Genomic DNA, 22,800 nt, shown 5'->3' with positions numbered 1-22,800 from the left:
CCCCTCACAAAAGAGAGGCTGCTGACTCTAACACATGTAAATAAAGACATGCAGCACTTTGAATCTGGAGCGGGAGCTGTCCGAGTGGGACTCAAACACTCTGCTCTGCACTCTTGCTCCTTTTAGCCCCTCGCTGCAGCCTGAGAGGCTCTGGAGGATGCTCTGCATCCAGCATTTCTTGGTGGCAGCTTTCCCTTGGAAATGAGTGGTTCTGGTGTCCGTGTCCCCTGCCCACCTGCGACCAGGACCATTCCCATTTATTACTGTGGGACCGACCTGTCCTTGCAGCTCAGCAAGTGTCTGAGGCCTCCTTAGAGATTTTTATGTTTGCTGTTGAAGGCAGCTCTGTGTTGAACACCCTGGAGGGGTGGATGTGAGCATATGTGAAAACACTGGTGAAATTGGCAGGAAATATGCAGGAGCCTGAGCTTTTCCCTCTTTGCCTTAGATCTCCCTTCCAGGAAAACAGCTGTGCACCTGTGCTCGGGGTCCCAAAATCCAATATTCTTGTTAAAATGTCAGCATGACTGAGCTGCTCTACCCACATCATTCTGGAAGTGCCTTTTGCTGTTACCTTTTCAGTCTCTTCCAAGTCCTGTTTTCCATTTCAGAAACAGATGCAGTCTGATCCACACAAGCTGGACTTTGGCCTGAAACCAGAATTTCTGAGCAGGCCACCAGGCCCCAGCCTTTTTGGAGCCATCCACCATCCCCATGACCTGGCTCGGCCCTCGACTCTCTTCTCCACAGCCAGTGAGTACTGAGAAGTGAAATCCCCTTCTTGCTCCTTGCTCATTAAAATGCTAATCCTTGCCATGAATTTCCCATATGCTTTGGCTTATGAACTCTCTGCAAGACATGCCAGGGGCTATTGGTCTATTTGATAAGTATTTAAAACTATTCTGTATGCTTTTATAAAAGCCCAACCTGCTGAAACGCTGCACAGGTAGAAAATGAAGGGACATTCCCTCACAGACTGATGTCTGATGATCATGGAGATGAGATGTTGGAAATAAGCTGTACTTCACATGCACTGCCTTTTTGTTTCTGACCTGAAACATTCATTCCCCTGCATCCCTTTTCCTCTAACTGGGTATTTCTGTTTGGAAAAGCAGCTGCTCTTTGCATAGGATCCTGAGAGCCCCACGCAGGGCACAGCAGTGTCAGCTCATATGAGCTGTTTAAGAAGTGACAGCCCAGAGCACAGCGAGTCCCTCTCTGAGCTTTTTCTGGGAATTGACCCCTTTTGCTTTGTTTTGGCAGGTGGGGGGCATCCAGCCGGGACTCCTTTTGGCCCACCACCCCACCACAGCAACTTCCTCAACCCAGCTGCTCATTTAGGTACGTCCTCTCTCAGCTCATGGGGAGTACAGCTGACACACTGACCACTGAGAAATTACAGATCTCCTCTGTGGAGACACTCTGAGTATTCTGCTTACTAACCTTTACAAATGGCACATTTTAGCTGTTTAATTTTAGTCTTTACCCAGGTAGAAATTCTAAACACACAGAATAGAGTCACTGACGGTGTGTTTTGAAATATTTCTGGACATTAGAGGAGCAGAGTGGCAGGGCTGGCTGGGTTTCACTGGAGTTATGCTTAAATCCAGTAAAAAACTGCCTTAAGGGCAAGGCTTCGGATCACAGAGATGTTTCTTTTCCTAAATCCTACTTAAATGTCTGTTTTTTCCATCAAAGTGAATAGGAAACATAACTTTAAAATCTTGTGATCTGGCCTCGTGTCTGTTATGGAAAACTAGTGAATACACATTTAAAACCAGAACCACCCAAGTTACCAGATGCTGTTATTTCCTTTTTACCTTACTGCTGTTGTAATGAGGTGATCTGCTCCTTATGGGAGCATCCAGGACTCTAAGTTGGCATTACTTTATTTTGCATGGGGAAGGATTTAGGAGGGTCACCAAACTGGTACAGCAAACACACAGTGCAGGTTTATCATTCTGCACTTTGGTGCCTATGGAAAATGCTGGCTTTGGGCTTCTTTTTCTCTGTGCTGGTATTTATCAGAAGTGACTTCGTCAAAATTGTTAGACTGCTCCAAAATAAAGCGAGAATTTGCTTTATATGATTTTCCTGTGGCCTGTATGCATCAACTAAAAAAATTGCTCCAGCATTTTTCAGTCCATACTAGCCTTCTGTGTAGTATTAGCAACAAATACCAAGGGAATCACAGAATGTTCAGGCCAGCATGACACATCAGTGTAACAGGACATTCTATTTTTTATACCCTGGCTCAGGTTTAGGAGACATGGCCTGAAGGTGTTTGGAGCACAGTTGCCAGAGTTAATAGTCTGACTAGCAAGGGACATTTCCATGGAAGGAAATGAAAGGAAGTAAAACTGGACATGTTTGCAGGCTTCAGTTGAAGTACCATTTGTATTTTAACATCTTGATTTTCTTTAAGAGGGAGTTTTTCTGGTAGACAGTGCTATGGGTATGGCCAGGAACAAACCCACGTGTTTAGTGTCCCAGCCCCTCAGAACCCTGCTGTGCTGTGCTGTGGGGGGATGCTGTTCCAGCACTGCTGGGCACAGCTGGGATGCAGTAGGATGCCCCAGTGGTGCTGTAGGAGAACTGGCAGCATCAGGGAGTTTCAGCTGTTTGTGTTGGTTTGCAGAGCCCTTCAACCGGCCGGCGTCGTTCAGCGGCCTCACCGCCGTGGGCAGCAACGCCTTCGGGGGGCTCGGGAACCCCACAGTCAGTGAGTACCGGGGCCATGACCCTCCTTGCTCTGCAGCTCAGCAGATGCACTGAGGGGACTGTTTGCTCTCTTTTTTACTGGTTGATTTCATCACCTACCACTAAGAGATGGGAATTTGGAAAGCGACCTTTTTCAGTCGTCAGTAAATCGTTTTCTGTTAATTACTTAGTTGTTTGGGTTCAACCTAGTGCTAAATGTCACCATTACATTGTTCATTAAAAAAAAAATCGAGCTTTTGAGTGTTTGTGAAATTTCCCATGGTTTTGTTGCATGTTCAGAAGTAAATAATGTGTGCAGCTAGGGAGCTGTGGATGGAAACTTTTTTTTTTCCTGTCTCACCAGTAACCCAGGCCATGTGCCTGGAAAAGATCACTAACCTGCATTTACTAGTCCAGGATCATCAACATTTCTCTAAATTTGGCCAGTTACAGAAAATCATCCTTTTAAAAGTCACTCTCTTTCTTCATACTTCAAATCTGGCATGATTTTGGTCACATATTATTTTAGTTTGGTTCAGGACCAAACGCAACAAGTTCCATTATTTATAGTCCCTATAGTGGTCATTTTCTGATGTCTCCAAAATATTTGGAATAAGGTTCATTGTCACTTTTATCTTACTCCTTCATCCCTTGTCAATTTTATCCACAGCATTTCCCTTTCCAATTAAAAGAGCTGTCAGATGCCTGCCCATTTTTAGGAATGAGACCCTCTAATGAATCTCTGTTAATTTCCTTTCCTTTTCCAGCTCCCAATAATATGTATTCATTTTAACTCTGAGTGCTGTAAAAGTTGTTTTGGTAAGTACCTTCACTAGAGCATACCTTTTTCTTAAACCTTTTTGTTTTCCACTTCACCATTTCAGCACCCAACTCAATGTTCGGCCACAAGGATGGCCCCAGTATGCAGAGCTTTAGCAACCCTCACGAGCCCTGGAACCGACTGCACCGAACTCCTCCTTCGTTCCCGACCCCTCCGCCCTGGCTGAAGCCAGGAGAGCTGGAGCGCAGTTCATCTGCTGCAGCTCATGACAGAGATAGAGATGTAGATAAACGAGACTCATCTGTTAGTAAAGATGACAAAGAAAGGTACGAAAGAACACTTCCAAGAATTGTCTAGTTCAAAGCTTGGGGCTCCGTTCCGCTTTTAACCCTCCCCAGCCTGGCACGTTTTGAACCCAGAGCTTCACCAGAGGCACACCTGGAGCTGTCCCCAGGGTGGCACCACGGAAGAGGCAGGTTTCCAGCTCAGGTGTTTCCCTCTGCAAGGTTTCTCTTCCCACTTGCACGTCATACTTCACCTGAAGGAGCTTTGCTGGTTCAGGCAGTGTCAAGTGGGAATAGAATCAGACCCACCCACTGTTACCGTGTGGGTTACATGGTCATAGGTCTCTTGAAGGGTTAACATGGAGGTAGTGCCTGACAGGATGGAAAAAAGGTTTCTGAAGTCCATCAGATGCTTGTCTGCACCTTCAAATACTTAAACAACTTCGTAAATCAGATCTTGTCTGCAAAACAAGTAACGTTTTCGCCCTGCTCAGAAACGGCCTGACCAGAGGGACCAGTGATAAAGGTGTGAGATGAGAGCACTAAAGTGCACCAGGAATGTCACGTGCCAAAACCCACAGCAAGCTTCAGAGCATGCAGTTCATGAAAAGCACCTTATTTCCCCTCAAAAAAGCCCCTACACTTGCACTGCTGTTACACACCGTCAAGCACAGCTTTTATTCAGTGTTTTACATGGACTGGCATGCTCACATGTCCAGGCTGGGAAGGATTAATGGAAAGTAAAACCTGGTCATATTTTTTTTGTCAGGACTGTTCCCATTATTTAGTTAACGCAGTGACAATTCCTCTTAACATTGAAGTACCAAATTTATAAGAATTTGCCATTCAGCAAGTGTCATGCCTTCCTTGAAAAATGCAGAGAGGCTGATTTCAGCTTTTTCAGTTGTGGCTTGATGGCTTTCCTGTTGAGTTTGCACATTACTTTACTACATAATGGCTATTTGTTTCTAATATTTTAACCTAAAAGAGTATTTAGGAGATGTGCTTTTCTGACTTCTCTGTCACTAACCCAAATATACGCGCATCAGTAGCCTTTTCTAAAAGAAGTTATGCTAACACATTAGATATTCTAAAACTACATGTAAGAGCTTTTCTACATTGTTATAAAAGAAAGGCTAACTACAGAACTTCTCACCTACATTTTCCATTTGGAATATTTTCTGTTTGGTAGCATAGCTTCATTATTTTCATGTCTGATGTTGATGCTTCAAAAGAAATGGCTGTTACAAATTGGGGTTTCTGTCCTGCAAAAGGCTTAAGCATGTGAGTAACTCTACTGGCTTGAATGGCAAAGCATTTTAGTTACTATGATCTGGGTAGCCTGTAGAATTATGTGATTGTTTTGGTTGCTGTTCTGTTGTTTTCTCATGAAGTGTTTCTGCTGAAGAAAATCCCTTACTGAAAACATTCCTTGCAATCTGCTTTGGCATTGCTGGAACTCCCTATCACAGCTCAGAACATACCTATTTTCAATAATTCGAGACCTTAGCAGTGAGCATCATCCATCCCTCATACTTGTGCACAATTCCAGCTTGCAGTGAGTGCAGTCCTGGTTTCACCCCTGCAGCGCTGCCGTGTGCCCGGCTCTGTGGGCTGGGTCATTGCACTTTGCAGCATGTCCACACCTGGCCTGTGTGAGGAGAGGTTGAGAATGCATCCCAGAGCTGTGCTCCCTGTGGAGAGAATGTCTGGAGGAGCTGAGAGCCTCTCCTACCTCTTCCTTGACATTCAGTGGCACCCAGCAGGGTGAGCGCAGAGCTTTCTAGTTGAGGTCTCAAGCTTTGTTACCTATTATTAATTAATTTGCTCAAGCAGGAAGAGCTGGGAATCACACCCAGGGGTTTGATTTCATCCCAAAATCATCTGGTCATCAAGGGTAGAACTTGATCAGCCAAAAGCATTGATCTCAACTCCTGCCTGCAGTGGAAAGGTCTCTCAGAAGCCTCTCTGAGCTTGGCCCTCCCCACCTAAGGTCGGTGTTAGATGGGGTGGAGATCCCTGGTGGCTCCTCTTGGATCAGCTGTATGGCCTGTGCACCACAGCCCCTCCCAGCCAGACTGAGAGAGGTGAATCCCTCGAGGCAGCCCAGATAGTACAAAACTGCAGCAGTGACCCTTTCCTGGCTGGGAGTGACACTGCAGAGCCCTGAGTGCTCCTGGAACATTGCATGTCCCTTCCAGCCTGGGGTGTTCTATGGTTCTGTGATTGATTGCAGCTGTGGAGGGTTTTTTTTTCTAAGGACTCCCTTTTTCCAGCCCAACATTAGGAAAAAAATCAGCAAAAATAGCAAATGTGGAAAGCAGGATTTGTTCCTTTTCCAGCGGTGTTTTGTTTAAAAGATGTCACTGAACACTTCCAGTATAATAATAATGGCATTTAAGGGTTTGTAATCCTAGAACATTAAACCAAACCAACCAAGAATCTATTGATCTTTTAATCAATATAAATGAGGCACACTCCTCAGCATAAGAAATTCAGTATTTTTCAGCATAGCACACAGCCTCAGAACTTCTCTTACTTAGTAATAAGTTCATTGGATGAGGTGATCTTAAATTTCTTCCTTGTGGAGGCAGTGGCTTAGAGCTGTTCTCATATTATCAACCTAAGGAGCTCTTGACAAATTTGAGGATTGAAAAGGTATTCCTTCTCTCTCCACTGGACTACATGCAGTTCATTTAAATGAGCTGGATAATCAGGAGCCTCTTGAGATGTTACCAACACTGTCATTGAATATGATGGCATTGGCAAAGGAATTTGTTATTTTGGTTGCACATATATTTTTCCTTAATTACAGAAAATGCCTGTTGAAATTACTAAGAGGTTAAAATCATTGGAACTGAGGGATTAGATTCACCTTGTGAATTTGATTAGTTTTAAATGGGAAAGCTTTTTCACTTAGCGTTGCCCATAACAACTCCTGGTCAACACTACTTCCTGAAAATAATTGGTATGGAACCCATTTCCATATTTAGATTCTTGTTCACTGGCAGACAATAATTCCCTAATCTTCTGTGCTCCATAAGTAGGTTTGAAGGATGGAATTAATTCATGGTATTTTCTGATTTCGTAGCATTGGCCCTGTCCCTGCTCTGCTTGTTTTAACCTAGAATTGGGAAGGGTTGGTCATCTGAGGAGCAGCTGGCTCCAGGGGTGATGTTTTCAGAGCAAGTCTGAAGGTTGAACGGACAGAGCAGACTGATCTCTGCTTAGGAGGTCAGCACATAATCTGTGTGATGGGCAGCTCTGTTAAACACTTGCACTGAGGGTCACTGCACACTTGGGGAAGTGCCTTCCTGTCAGAGGTGGCTTGGCACCATCAGTACTGGCTTCTTGAAAGGCTTTGAAGAAGTAAATTGAACTGTGAGAAGTAAATTGAAAAGCTAGACATTCGAAGAGAATAGAGGAGAGAAATTAGTAGTGTACATAGGTCTGGAAATATTTTTAAAAGTCATTTGAAAAAACAGTTATCTATTTTCCCAAATGTATTCTTAATAGAAAAAGTAGGTAGAATACTATTAACCATGTAATTCAGATTTAATTGCCTCACTTCTTGGATGAAATGAGAATATTTTTCCTTTTCTCTCTCTTCTTTGCAAACATTTAAGGCCACTGTCTTAGAAATACATGTCCTAGAGCTAGATTCCCATGTGGAGCCTTCTGTGGACTTCAGTGTTTGAGATCTCCATCACATTCTTCACAGAGCAGCTTTGGAGATCTGCTGCTGCTGGGATGAGAGAGCAGAATAGGCCAAGTTTCGAGATGGGATGTTCTTCTGGAAGTTTTGGTGTGCCAGAGGCACAGTGCATTCCTGGTGTGTGTCACCAGCTCTCTGCAAAGCCACAAGTAGAAAGCCAGGCACTCTGATGCTTTGTTTTCTTTGCAGAGCTTCTCATACCTTCATTTCACACTTCTCTTTTTTGTAGGGAGAGCATTGAGAAAAGACACTCCAGCCATCCTTCGCCAGCACCTATCCATCCAGTAAACTCCCTCGGACACAACCGCAGCTCGAGTGAGCAGATCAGGAGCCATCTGAATCCCGAGGTTCGAGAAAAAGAGAAGCCCAAAGAACGAGAGAGGGATCACTCCGAATCTCGGAAGGAAATCAATGTTGAAGAGCACAAGGTGAAGGACAACTACGTTTCGGAGAAAGAAGGCCTGAGCCATGAAAGCCGAGTGGTGGAAGAGTCTAAGCAAATGCCCAGGGTTCCTTCCCCCTATGCCAGGCCCCCCGTTGTGGAGAGCACCAGGCCTAACAGCACTTCCAACCGCGAGGCCGACAGGAAGAACGAGCCGGCGTACGATAACCCGAAGAAAAGCAACGAAGTCAAGGTGAAAGAAGAGCGAAAGGAAGACCATGATGTTCAACCTGAGGGACCTCAGACTCATAGGTCATCTGATCAGCCACCACCTATATCCACATCCAACGTCCATCCAAGTCCTTTAGTGTCTATGCCCATGACTGTAGGTGTGACTGGTATACATCACATGAACAGCATCAGTGGCCTGGATAGGACTCGCATGATGACCCCTTTTATGGGAATTAGCCCAATTCCTGGTGGAGAACGTTTCCCCTATCCTTCTTTCCACTGGGATCCAATGAGAGATCCCTTGAGAGATCCCTACAGAGAGCTGGATATTCATCGGAGAGACCCCCTGGGCAGAGACTTTTTGCTAAGAAATGACCCCCTCCATCGCCTCTCTACACCAAGGTTGTATGAAGCAGACAGGTCATTCAGGGATCGGGAACCTCACGACTACAACCACCACCACCACCACCACCACCCTCTGTCCGTGGACCCGCGCCGGGAGCACGAGAGGGGCACCCACCTGGACGAGCGGGAGCGGCTGCACATGCTCCGCGAGGACTACGAGCACGCGCGCCTGCACTCGGTGCACCCCGCCGCCCTGGACGGGCACCTGCCCCACCCCGGCCTCCTCACGCCAGGATTGCCCAGCATGCACTACCCCCGTGTCAGTCCCCCCACGGGGCACCAGAACGGCCTCCTCAATAAAACTCCCCCCACAGCAGCTCTCAGTGCCCCTCCACCTCTTATCTCTACGCTGGGCCCTCGGCCCGGCTCTCCCAGAAGGACTACTCCTCTGTCCACAGAGATGAGAGAGAGGCCTCCCTCTCACACCCTCAAGGACATCGAAGCTCGATAAGCAGAGTGAGACTCAATAAAAACCAGAGCAAGAGGGACAAAAACCTTGTAAATGAACATAATATAAAGACCTTCTTACTAGTCATTGATACAGACTGGGGATGTGACCCACTGTACAATATGTATAGACCTGAGTGCAAAGATTTTGAAATGATTTTTTTTGTATATTATATGTTGAAATTTTCCAGATCTTTTAGCCAAGTCCATATGTTCCTCGTGTCTCCTACTCTATTTTATTTCTAGTTTAAAAATTTCAAAATTTGAACTGAAGAACAAGACATCAATCTGAGCGATTTGACTAGAAACAAGCCACCACCAATGTCAACCCTACAAAGCTCTTTCAAACCAGAAGTGAAGTCAATTGTAGATATTTATGTAAAAAGATTGCTTCATGGATTAATGGTTCATATATGCAAAAAGGGTAAGATGAAAGCTTTACTTTGTACAAATGTAAATAGATAAAATTAAGTAACATAATACATTAATACTTCTTAAACTGTGCTATTTGCAAACTTAATATTGATCAACACAGTCTGCTTATGCTGTGTTACTTATATTGTTATAGACAGCTAAACCCCTTCAACTATGCAATGAATTTTAAGGCTTTTCACAAAAGCCTTTATAACTTAAAGGAGCCTTTTCAACACACAACATAATTAAAGTCATATTTTCCCTGAACAAGCTCATTTATAATGGAAGCCTGTTTCTCTTGTTTTGATGAAGAAACAGCCCTTCAGAGGTGTAGTTCTCTGCGTGAAGCCCTGCATCAGGCTGCTGAGGTCACTGGAGCTCGTGTGTCCCTTGGATGGTGTCAGGGTTAGTGCTCTGTAGTCACTGATACGGAGTCATGGCAGATTGGGTTTCAGTCATATTAATCTGGGTTTAATGGTAATAATCAAATGCTGGATATTTTCCAGAACTTTTGTCACTTAACATGTCAAATTTATTTTGGGAAGAACATCTGCTTACAGCCATTCATGTCTGGTTTTATTGCCAGTGTGTCATTTTTATCTGTACACACATTTTTTTTGTGTTAAGTGATTTTTAGCTACATTGAAACAAATCCTACAAGAAAGCAAATACTTTTCTAAATGATGGATATGTTTTCACTATGGATCAGTAGTTTAATTAATGAACTCGGTTGCAGATTTCATAATGCAATTTATTGTATTTCAGTTGGTAATAAAGTCTGTGAATAGTTAACAGGTCAGCCTTGTTGTTCCCTAATCATAGAAGACATGAAATAACATGAAGAACCTGGTCCTTTTTAAAAATATGCATCAAACTTCTGAAATCTGTCTTTTCATAACACACTTTTTTATAATGCGTTAAGTTTCTTGTCTAAATATTTGGAGAGAATATGACTTTATCAGAGAGAATTCAATATCTTGTCTACTGGACTGTAAAATATATGTATGAAATAAAATTAGTTCCATTGGTCTTCTAGTGTATTAAAGTGCTATCTGAAGTTGTTACCCTGTTTTGGCAAAAAAAAAGAAAAAAAAGAAAAAAGTTAACTACAGCCAGTTGTTTCTAATGATCAGAGATCTATTTTAGTAGTCAACTGAAGGTTTAGTTGTGAGCTTCAGATTTTGTGAACTCCAGATGTTGTGCGGTGTTTCTTTTTTTTTTTTCTTTTTTTTTTTTCTTTTTTTTTTTACAAGCAAAAGGAAAAATACAAAAAAATCCCAACCCTGAGGAATATGTACACTGGAACCGTAGTGGTAGCTTTCAGTATTGTAAAGAGATTGTTATATACAAACCTTTTTGCTGTTTATCCTGTATGTAATAAAGTCCTTTCTAGATCCTATGTGAACAGAAAAGTGAAGCGGCTCTCAATCTTCAGCATGTTTCCTCCTCAGCGAAGACTTGTGTAATGTAAATTGTGCCATGTTATTAAAAAATGTGAACTAAACTGCTAGGTGCTTCTTTGTGTGCAGTACCCCATCGTTGCTATGGGGAGGAAGTCCTTTTTCCCACCAGTGGGGTTTTGTTCAGAAGGAATAGCTGTTAAAAATGCGAAGGAAATGGCGAGCTTTTAGAAGCCATCTTGTTGAAATCATTAGAGCATTCAGGGAAAAAGGAACAAAAAGGAGACCAGATCCTTGGCTTGTCCAGATTCTTTAAAATATAGTAATGCCCTACTTGGATTAGATTCTAATTAGACCATAATCTTGGTCTTCTGGATGCACATCATTAAAAGCCTAAGTTACTGAAGGAAGGCAGGTCTGGATGGCCACAGAAGGATGTAACTACTGGAGCAAGTGTGAGAGGCCCCACGAGACAGGATCTGATTGAGGGCATCATCTTCCAGGCTCATCTCATCCTTGTTAGAGGAGCCTGACAGCTCTGGCAGCGTCTTCAGGGGGAAGAAACGTGGTCTTGATTGTCCAGACGATGATCCTTGTCCTCCCGGATGCTGAGCAAACTCCTGCTGATGGTCCTTAATTCCCAATTAAGCCAATGAGCCCTCACTCCCAGAGTCCCAGAAAGCATCAGGGCATTTCAGTCCCTTTGAATTCAATCCAGTTTAAGTGCTCCACACCTTTGAAGATCCGTGTGTCAAGTCTTCTTGTACTGGTGATGCTCAGAGGAATATGCCTGAAAGGTACAGTAAGAGATGAAACAAGATTTTTAAAGCTTTTAAACTTCTTTAGGTGCATTCACTGCTTTTCAGAAGTTTGCTACAGGGATGTTAGCTTGCAGGTACAGACAATTTGATCTTTTTTGAAGGGTTTTCCATTCAGGACATTTGTTTTAAATCTTCGATTCTGAATTCACTAGTGTTTAGGAAATGAATTTCATTTAAAGACCATGCCGGATACCATCTGTGGGAATGAAATGAGTCATAAGGGTATTAATTCTGTAGGTTGTGTGAGATTTTGATCATAGAAAACCCTCGGTGTACTTACAGCACCCAGGATTTTGCTTTAGGTTTTAAAGTCCCACCTTCCCAAATTCCAACTAATTTTCCACTTAACAGCCTCCTATCACCAGCTAAGATACCAACTACAGTGTCTAGGAAAGGAATCTTTGAAAACAGTCCTAACATTTGTTTCACAATACATTGTTCATATTATGCCATGCTCCATCCCTTCTTTTTTAACTTCTGTATTTTGTTCTTTGGTTTTCCTTACTAAGACCTAGCTCTAGCTTAGTTTTCTGCTTTTCATACTTCACTACTGCTCTCTTTGCCAGTCCTGTCCTCTTTCATGGCCTGTGACAGCTAAATCTATTATAGGCAGCGATAAACACTGCAGATTTTTTTTCCCCAAAAGTCATAGACATCTTACATTGTTCCTTTTTACCTTTGCTTGTAGGAGCTCATGAAAACTAGTCCATGCTGGACTGGAAGATAGGCAGATGGAGGTTGGGGAGGATTTTACTGCAAGTATTTTCATTTGCTGTGGCTGTGCCTCGCTGAGGAGATGTTTAGCGTGGTTCTTGTTGATCTGAACTCTAATTAGTGCTTCACACGTGCAGGTGACTCTGCTGAAAGGCACTGGGGCATGCACCAAGGTAACAGAGCAGTGGTGTTGCACTTACAGGAGCTCCTTGGCTTGCTGGTTTGTTTATGGCAAGGAAGAAGAGTGAGCTGTGGTTCAGAGACCAAAGATTGCAATTACACAGGGTTTTGTTATTCCCATGGTGGCTTGGTTAAGTCCCACCTGGATAAACCAACTTCTTTCTTTGGACTCCACCTCTCAGCTTTGGGGTATACCCATGCTTATCTTCAGAAGGTGCTTTGGAGCAGGGTCCCAGCTTAAATGGTCTGAATTGCCTTTGGAGTGTGACTGTGCCTTAACTCTGGATGGAGGCTGGCCTCAAACTTAGCTGGTTGAGAAGTGCATGCAAACAAGTGGTGGGACTGCCTCCTGCCCTGCTGATGTCCCCGTCCCACCAGATCCTTCCTGCACGTGTAAAAACCCAATCCTGGCCGTTCCTTATATGAAGCTCTTTGGGACACAGTCTGTCTCTTACTCTGTGATTGCACCATGCTTGGTGCCCTGACTGGGGCAACTGAGCACTGCCCAGTGCTGCTATAATGCAAAAAAATCCTTTAGTCGTACTAAAACTGAAGGCTTCAGTGAATTAGCCATGGAAACCTGTATAACAAACTCCACATTTTTGCTAGCCAAGGAGAACCAGGGCTGCAGGTGAGGACAGACTGTTCTCCCTGTGCCTTGTCTCCAGCTGGAGGGGCTTGGACTGCTTGTGCCTGTGGGCAAGGTGGAAGTTCCCAGCTGGCAGCTGTTGGGGTCACACCCCTTTCTTTTTCCATTGGTATCTTGCAACGGAAATGGTGTTAACACAAAGGTATTTCTTGGTCATGAAATATATCCCCCTCCTCGTTTGTGCACTGTGAGGCTGCATACAGAAACACAGGTGTTTATAGACATCAAAATGCACACGTGCTGTCAGGTACAATACCAGGGATGAAGCTCCAGCCAGCCAGGAGCAGAGTATGAAATCCTGGTGCCACCCGACAATCTCACACATCTATTTTGCTGCCATCTGCTGTTTTCTCTGCTGGTTTGGTAATACAGACTTCACTATAGCATTATCCCCATTTTATAAATGGGAAAAGGGCTGCTGGGAACCCAAAGCACGGCCTCACCAGGGTAATACCAGGCACCTACTGCCTGAGTGGTCTCAGGTGTCACCCAGGGCAGCTGGGTTATTGCCTGAGTCACTGCAGAACAGAAAAAAGCCTGAATCAGGTAAATTGCAGAGTCAGGGGTGGTAGGAGATGAGGAATTTCTGGATTGCTCTTTTGGTTTTAGAATACTTTAAACCCTCCATATTAACAACTTGTGGCATCTCAGGCTGCTGAACTTATCTGTGAAAGAATGGGTTTTACCTATTGATTGATAAGTACCTCAAGTATTGACCCAAGCTGATAAGGCCTGTGGTCATTCTGGGTACTAAGGGCAGATTTGCTGTATTTTACCACCTAATGTGGCTTGTTTGATCATGCTATTGCTCACTACTGAAACTCTGAGTACAGCATTTTCTTCGTTGAATTTATCTGTTTCTCTACTGAAAAACTTGCATTTAGGCCTAGCAATCAAGCCATCCACCCTTGGTACAATCATCTTTGCTTCAAGACAAGAAAATAATTAAGCGAGAATTGAATCAGCTCATTGCATAAAGATGTTACCTATCAAATACGCAATATGTTTATGAAATGTATCTTTTGGTTTGCATCTTCAAAGCCCTTTAATAGTTTCCATTGAATCAGTGTCGTTGTGGGGGTTTGTTTTATGCAGCAGAAATTCCATTACCATCAAAAGCTTGGATTTTTTTTTTTTTTCCTTTTACAGACAACTAAAAATGCAAGTATAAACTTCTAAGGATTTTCAGTAGTCCCTATTTTGGACCCTCAGCGTATTCGGAGCAAACATTATGTGTTTGGAGCTCATTTGATTTTAAAAAAAGGGGGAGGTATCAAAAAACGTCCAGTTATTGCCCTCCAAAAGGAAAGTTTTGTCTCTGTTAATCCTAGAACAGTGAAGCAGAACTGGATTTATTTTTGCCTGTTAAAAAAAGATGTTGTTCTGCAGCGGTACCACAAGAGGGTGGTTAAAGAGAGCCTGAAACACGTGTAGGCTGTGCTGAAAGACGGGACGGCTCTGCTGTTCTGGGCAAGGTGAATGTAGCTGTAAATTATTTTTATGAGAGTCTGCTCCGTGAGGAGCTCTCCTGTTCCCCTGTGTAAGTGACAGAAATCTCAAAGGTGCAGTGGCAGACGCTGCTCAGGCTGACTAAGGAGTGACCTTACTTGATCACATTTAATGCGGGGGACTAGAAGTGGTCCGTACCCAGAGCATTCAGCTTGATAAAGGCAATTGTATTTTGGACAGTTAGGTGTAAATTGCATGGTGCTATAGTCCAGCCACAAAGCACATTGCTTGTGTTGAGGGAATAAAAGATGTTTCTCTATAGCAAATAATAGACACAGAATGAGTTAGTGTATGTCAGCTCAAGGAGTTGGACTCAATGATCCTTGTGGGTCACTTCCAACTCAGGAGATTTTATGATTCTCTTCTATGACCTCCTCAAAGTCTCAGCACATCTATCTGTTTTTCCCATTACCTGGCTTTTGAAAGGAGTATCCAAGGACTAAGCAAGACAATTTCTTCATTTGGGGATGGGGAAAGAAATTACTACAAGATTTTCTAAGGACATAGATTAAAATGGTTTATTGAAAATCACCAGAGCTGTCTGCATCATACCAGCAGAAAGCTTGGCCCTGGTTTTTCCTTTGCTACTCTCGCTGCCTTTGCCATGTGAGTGGAGAGCCAACCCTTCCCTGGTGCTGGTGCTGCTCTCCTGACTCTCCTGAGGGACACATGGCCTGAGGAGCAGCAAAGCATGGCCCACATGGCTCTCGTTGCTGTTCTGGCCAAAGGAGAAGGAGGGGGGCTGGTGGAGCCTTCCTCTCCCTCCTCACACCGCCCATCCCCACACTGCCCACAGCAAGTACTGGACATTGCTATGTCCACAGGGTCCCAGATGGGATGTCCAAGAGGAGCCGGTCCCCAGCTGGTGCCAGGGCACTGCAGTGTGAATTCAGGCTGCTCTGAGGAGAGCTGAGCTCTGCCTCTTCACAGTGGGAACCTGGGGACCCAGCACTGCTCCCCTGGGCAGCACAGCAGCAGGTTCCATGATAAGAGCAGTTTCCATGATCCAAACAGCAGTGCTGTGGGGTGTAGTGCTGAGGAGATGGGAGCTGGCACCCACACACGCCAGGGAGGACGGGGGCACCTCAGCACCCCAATACTCGGGGGGCTCCTGGTAGCAGCACCTGCCCCCAAGGCAGAGCCTCACAGAAAGAGTGGCTGGGCATTGGAAGGGGCTGCCCAGGGAGGTGGTGGGGGAACTGTCACTGGAAGTATTTAAGAAGAGTCTGGACGTGACACTCAGTGCCACGGTCTAGGTGACAAGGTGGTGTCAGGTCATAGGTTGGATTCAATGATCTCAAAGATCTTTTCCAACCTATTCAGTTCTGTGATTCTGTGTTTGTGTGACTGGCAGCCCCGGCAAACACGTCTCATCCACCTCGCAGCGTTATCGCTGGGGCTTGTTGTCAGCAGAGTCATGCTATGATAGTCATTATGGTTTTAAATGACTCATTTCCCACTTAACTGTATTATCGTGGCTTACAGAGCATCTGGAGCTTTGTGGCAGTAAATACATCATTGACTACTACAGCACTGTACTAATCTGTCGCTTTGAAAAATCTCTTTAACAAAATACGGCCAGGGCCGGCAGGTGTTGGTGCCTGTGTGGGCCAGCCCTGCTCTCTGGGGCACCTGTCCCATACCAGACCAAACCACAACTGATGCTGATGTGCTTGCAGGAACTGGTGGAGCGTCTTTAGTGCACTTTGATACTGCCTGAATTTGGCATTTTTGTGGAAGAAAACGAGAGATTCCTGTCAGATGATCACAAGAGACCCTACGCTGGTGCTGAGGCGGCCAGGCCTGTGCGGCGCTGGTGTATCAGGGAACAACGTGGGTCTGCCCTGAGCAGTCCGTCCTGACTGGAAGGACCCTTGCTAATATAAGGAAGGACTCTTTATATTATATTATTTTATGGGGTTTTTTCCCCCTCGGTTCCCGCAGGCACGGCCCGGGATAGAGCTGCAGAGGGCACTGTGGGAGAGGGAAAGCCCGCCCAAGATGGCGCCGCGGCCGCGCGCTCCGGCACTAGAGGGAGATAGCGGGCTGAAAACCCGGCTTTTTGGGGTCGTTTGGGCGGTTTTAACCCTCGCACGGATCCTGCCTGCCAGGGCTCCTCTGCCGGCTCTTCGGCCGCCTCTTCCCGGCGGCAGCCGGTGTCCCCCGGGCGGCCGCGCCTCGAGTTCTCCACAGGTCTCGGCATCTCCCGGTTCCCATGTCAGAGCTGCGCGGTGCTGGGGTGGCAGTCGGGGTGGGAGTCGTTTTGATAAAGGCATCTTGAGAAACACCTTGAGAAACGCAGCAAGTTGAAGTAAAGGATGGAAAAAAACCCGCACCGTTTGTAAGTTCATGTGTCGCCTGAGGTGATGGAAAAATTAAGTGGGAAAAGGAGCAAGTGCGACAGACTGGGGTTTACATGCGTTCATTTACTTGTCATAAAATGAGTCATCAAACTCGTTTCTTTCTCTGCCAGCACCTCTGAACGATGGCCCCGGGCTTTGGTCCCTGCTGCCCTCAGCCCTCGGAAGGACAAACGAAACGGCGGCAGAAAAACAGGGGAAGGTCACTATCGTGGGCTGCAGCTCCACATAAATCTGGTTAAAAGTGAGAATTAAAGAACAGAAAAAAGCTTGTTTAGGGAGGGGAAGGAAACCTACAAATCCTCTCCCTCTTTCGGAATTTTTGTCACCCACATTCACCTTGTGGGTGAATGGCTCTTCCTCAATAACCTGTGTAATTTCCCACTTTTAACTTAAAAAGAAAGCAAGATGCTGGGGCATAAGGGAAAACCTCTGGGGATTTATTTCTCCACCTCAGTTGTGTTTCGTTAGAGAGGTTTGAGTTGAATTTTTTTTTTTTCCTGAACACCATCCTGACACATTCGGACAATACTCCTGGGCGTGCTGTGACTCTTGGGGATGGTGCTGTGCAGGGCAGGAGTTGATCTCTGATTCTTGTGGGTCCCTTCCTACCCATCAGATTCTGTGAGTGTGTATTAAAGCCTAATGGTTTGCAACCAAAATAATTACTTATATTTGAAGCTTGGGGGTAACTGGTTTTTTGACTCTTTACTGTAGGAGCTGGACTGGATGATCCTGATGGGCCCCTTCCAACTCGGTGTATCCTGCAATTCTGTGACAGGGACTCAGCAGCTGAGGCAGAGTGTGGGGCTGGGTGGGCAGCAGGACAGCAGGAACAGGCAGTGGTCACTCATTTCTGACCCAGGCTGGGCTGGGAGGATACACCCCAGGTGTATCCTCCACCTGGGGTGGAAGAAACCAGGACCTGCAGCATTTTTGAACAGGAAATTGTGTGTGCCCCAGCGTTGTGTACATTTACTGGGATGGTGGGACTTGTGAGCACTGGTATCACAGGGAAACAGCCAGACTCTGTGGAATTAGACATAAAATTTGTTCTCACTCCAGTTGTGAGGAGGTAAATTGTGTATTGTTCTGTAGTGTGTTTATTCAGATGATTGCATGTTTTAAAATTTGATTTCAAAGCAAAGGACCAGAGGCTTCAGGTTTGATATCTGCTTCTGTCTTAAGAGAAATATTGAGAATCTGTGCCTTTGTTTTTTTCCTCTGATAAGGCTCTCCCTCCCTTTCCTCTTTTTAAAACTTTTCCATCTATTATTAGGAATTCTACATGAGAGGTTTCATCATGATCTTTTTGGTTGTTTCTTTTTTTCCCCCCAGTTACAATTTCTAATGCTCATTAGCAATGTAGTAAATCTATTCTGGAGATTATTTAGTTTCATCTTGAATTTGGAGGGATTACAAACAAAGTGGGCTTCCAATTTTAAGAATTATCCTGTAATGAATGCAAGAGCTCTATATCACTGCTAATTCTAAACTCCATCAATTTGTTCCCTGTCTCTGTAGCTTTGGCTTAGCAAACTTTGCTCTGAATAGTCCCATGACTACTTGATGAAACAGAGAACAGTCTATTTCTAGTAAATCTCACATAGAGTAGCTGGATCTCTGTCTAACTGATCATTTACATGAGTTTCTATAAAATTCTGACGTCTGGACTACTGTGGGATCAAACTGGGCTTTGTTTTTGTGCATGTCCCTTTGACAACCTTCTCCCCAAATGGGCAGGACTGAATTTGCCTGTCACTGAAGGGCTAAACCAGGAATGCCCTTGACTTTCCCTTCCAATATGCCTTGCATACAAATGCCTGCAACATTCTGGTGTGTGAGCTCAGCACTTTGCCAAACCTGGGAATCCAACTGAAAAATTAGAAGACAGCTCTGCAACACTACACTTGGTGATTCATGCTTTTGATTTTCATTTTAAATGTATCCCATCAGGGAAACTTCACACCTAACTCATCAAGATAGCAAAAGACCTTAACAAATATATATTGGTGGGGACAGAGGACAAAATGTGATGATTAAGTTTGAAATTGTAGGGTTTTCTTTTATCTGGAATACTAGATTCGCATTTTGGCTCTATAAAGGAAGATTGCTTTGCTGTTATCTTATCTTTTTGGCACGAGGCTGTCTTCAGGAAGTTCAGGTGGATTCTTTGGATGGATTTTCTATTGGCAAGTACAGAGTTAGCACCTGTGTAATATCTGATGTGTAAAAAACCAGTGCCATAACTTTAGCCCAGGGATGATTTTGTGGGGGGATGTTTATGCTTCAGAGGAAGGGACACAGGATGGAGATGAACAGAAGATCTAAAAGAAAATTAATAGGGATTCAGTTGTAAAATAAAAAGGTTTTCATGTGAATTTTTGAACCTGCAAGTGTTGTAAAGACAGAGGCTGATGGTGTGTGTTGATCTTTTCTTCCTGTAGGTAGCTGGAAACCTGTTGAACGTAGTCATAAACTTTCTCCCTGATGAACATCAGAGAAATCCCAGGAGTTCCTGAATTTGTCACAGGTATGGAAAAGTTTATTAGATATCTTTTGGGAAAAGTTAGGGCAAAATCATCTGTACAGATTGATTCAGTAAAGCTGAACAGGCTGTCTGTCAAGGGCACCATTTTGGGGTTGTGATGCTCTATTTTACCTTTGCAGCTCAGTAAGAGACTCTCAGATTTACACTGTTTTTCCAGTACCAAAATGAGCCTAATTATCCAAATTTCCTCATGTGTATTATCCATTGTGTTATATCTCCATCCTGCAGATCTATGAAAACAGTAAACAAGAAAAGTCACTCTTCTGGGTGGAGAATGATATTCTCCTGATAATTTTTAAAGACTAAGCAGCAAATGTCATTTTGAAATGTTTACCCAAAGTGAAGTAATAGTTTCTATTGCCCCAGCACAGCCACAGTCTGAGGTTGTTTGCCAACAGGGCAAACAGAGAGCTGGGACTGTAGCAGCTTCAGGAAGCAGAGCTCAAGCTCTCTGTGGATCCCAGTTTTCCTGACTGTATTCCAGAGCAAGCCAAGCCTCTCTGGGCTGTTAAGTCAAGAGCTGGGTCTTTGCAGTAACCAGACTTTCAGGTTCCCAAAATGCTGACATGTATCAGTCCAGAGGATCCCAAAGAAGTTTCTGCTGAGGGTATTTTCCTTTGAATTATGACCAAAGGCTCCCTTCTCATATTTTCCCTGAAGGGTGCACAGACCTTGAATTTGAAAGTTCTGCCAGCTTCAGTAGACACAACTTTCCTAAGGCTGCTGGTGCTGTAGAGTTAAACCAAAAGCCCTTCAGGTGATTTATGTGTCTGCTCTGCCTGTGATGTTGTGAAATCCCTGCAGCCTGAGAGTCTATGGGGAACTGGCCCCTGTTGTTGGGAGAGAGTACATTCCAGGAAGCATTTTCATTTTGGTTCATTGCCTTTTTCCAGTGTTTTCCTGGAAAATTTTCATCAGCTCTAATTCTGCCTTGTGTGCTTTGGTGGCAAACACCTCAGGGCCCAGCCTGGCACATGGAATGTGTGCATGTGGCACTCCGCCCTGGTTTGGGCAAAGCCTAAAGGCCACCACAGAGCTCCAGCTCCTCAGAGAGCCCTGTGTGCCTGGCTGAGGGCTGTCTTCCACCACTGGTAGCACATCATATCTAGCTGAAAGGGTTTGGTGCTGTGCTTAGGAGCTCACAGAGCTGCAGAAATGGGAGGTGAAGGGGAATTGCTGCCTACCACAGCAGGAGGGGGCTTCACCCCAGAGCAGCTGCTGCATGTGGTGCCACGGTGACCTCAGCTGTCCCTGTGGAGCTATTGGATTGTTTAGATTTGCTTGGTTTTGGGTCTGAGTCAGCTGTGCTGGGTTCTGTAATGCAGGAAAAGGTGGCTCACTAACCAGGTAGGGAACAGCCAAGACTGTGCAAAGACAAGGGTACAGCTGTGTTGTAATGGGATGGGCTTTGGTGCCAGAGTTTTTTCAGTGGTTTAAGGGTTGCAGTTTTTTCAGACAGAAGCACTTTAGGGTGGGATTTGATGGATGCTCAAACCAATAGCTTTCAAGGGAGCTTCTCCCACAGGTGGAAGGTGATGGTACGGGAGGAAGTGTGCAGGTGTTTGCTCTTAGGCTGCAGTTCAGGCTTGGAGGGAGTGGGGCTGGGAGGTTTGCTCTGTTTCTTCTCCTCCTCCTCCAACCATCCTAAACCAGGCCAGGGTACAGTTGAATAAATTTAGTATCTCACTGAACCAGGAGAGTAGTTGAAGCCTTGCAGGTACACACTGAGGACAGAGCTTTGTCCATCTTGTGGAGAGTGTTTTTATTCCCAAGAGTCCGGTAGATCATGGGCTTTGCCAATACCTTGTGTGTGTTGAGCTGATTGTTTAATGGTCAAAGTGGCCCCTGTTTGTTTAGTATCTCTGTATCTCACAGATTAAAATGTTCTTTGGTTGTTTAGTTTGTTTTGGAATTTGGTCATGTCGCTAAGAGCAGTTTATAAATGGGGAACCTAGTCACAGAAACATGAAGTTACCAGAGCTGGTAAAGGAGGAGGGGACGAGCCCTCACCTGTGGTTCCCCCAGGCCATCCTTGTCACCAGCCTGGCTGGCACCACTGCAGTGTTGATATTTTAAGTACCCAGATGACTCAGGAGTTAGGAAGGAGAGGAGGGATGCAGAGTGATGGTCCAGCCCCAGAGCTGGTCACTTCAATCCATGAATGATTTTAGCATTTGAGGAATTCATTCTAACACTGCAGGTGCTTAGGCTGCTCTTTACAGGAACAAAGACTTATCCCTTCTGGGTTGCACTGTAGCATTTTTGCCTGCCCTAAATTCACTTAATTTTAACCGAGTTGCTCTGTATTTTTTTAGTGTTTCTGTGAGAGTACCACATTGCTGTCTCAGCAGTAATAGTGAGGAGTTGAAAGGAGTTAATCGTGCTGTGTAGCTTAATGCCTTATGGTTTATTATTGAGAATAAAGACAAGCGCTCCACTATTTTATCTCTAATGTGCAGTTAACTTAGTTCCTAATCCTCTGAAGAGATGGTGTTCTTGCCAGCACTTTGGCTTCTGCCTTGCTTTCAAGCTGCACGTGAAACTTAAAAGCTGAAATGCTCAGTGCAGAGAGAATTTTAATACGTGCATGCATAAATCAGTCTTCATTAGCTTGCCCTTAACCTAGGGAGAGTTTTCCTTTTCCTCTGTGCTTACTTGGAATTATTGCTTAGCAGACTGCTGTCCTGTTCCTTTTGTGTGCAGTGGCCACTGAGTCGTGGTGCTGTGCAAACATGGCCATGGACTGCTGGGATGGTAGCTCAGTTCTTCTCTTTCAGTGTTGGGGACGGTCTGAAATTCCCCTTCCTCCTCGGCTGCGAGTTCTGTGCTTAGCGTGGCTGCTGCCTCCTCCCCGTTATTTCCACAGTTCCTTGCTCAATCCAACTGCTGGAATATTCACTGAGGACAAGGGGGCTGTGCTAGGAATTAATAAGCTTTTGCAGGCAGCTACAGTGTTACAAGGATGGTTTTATTCCTTGTCAGTGTATTACAGTGCAAAGGTATTTAGCAAACAGTTTAACAAGCAGAATTTTGGCATTCTCCTGTTTCCACTTGTGGAGAAACTTGTCCCTGCTCGCTCTCTGGGATAAACGCTCCAAAAATTCCAAGATGACGTCTGTGCTTAGGTTCAGTTTTCAAACTGTACATAATCACCAAAGCCCATTGTTTTAGAGGATTGTTTTCACTGCCCCTCTCTTTTGGGTACATTTAATTTTAGTCTCTTGCAATCTTTCTGTTGCACCAGCACATTGATCTTG

At 44.7% G+C, this 22,800-nt stretch overlaps 1 protein-coding gene across 2 annotated transcripts in view; it reads left to right on the top strand.

Moving 5' to 3' along the window:
* AUTS2 (activator of transcription and developmental regulator AUTS2) overlaps window positions 1-10,863 on the top strand; it is a 762,438-nt gene extending 751,575 nt beyond the window's left edge. For both annotated transcript variants that reach the window (XM_042025870.1, XM_042025871.1), the window contains exons 15-19: window positions 612-753; window positions 1,264-1,341; window positions 2,639-2,722; window positions 3,585-3,807; window positions 7,710-10,863. In XM_042025870.1, coding sequence (XP_041881804.1) covers window positions 612-753; window positions 1,264-1,341; window positions 2,639-2,722; window positions 3,585-3,807; window positions 7,710-8,949 — 1,767 coding nt within the window. In that variant the 3' untranslated portion in view covers window positions 8,950-10,863. The remainder of the gene's footprint in view (window positions 1-611; window positions 754-1,263; window positions 1,342-2,638; window positions 2,723-3,584; window positions 3,808-7,709) is intronic.
* The last annotated feature ends 11,937 nt before the right edge of the window (window positions 10,864-22,800 follow it).

Source organism: Corvus kubaryi, unplaced genomic scaffold, assembly GCF_017639235.1.
Source record: "Corvus kubaryi isolate FWS band 111438036 unplaced genomic scaffold, C.kubaryi_AGA036_p1.0 37284, whole genome shotgun sequence".
Lineage (NCBI taxonomy): Eukaryota > Metazoa > Chordata > Aves > Passeriformes > Corvidae > Corvus > Corvus kubaryi.
Note: the sequence above shows the minus strand (reverse complement) of the source record. Positions and strands in the feature narration are given on the sequence as shown.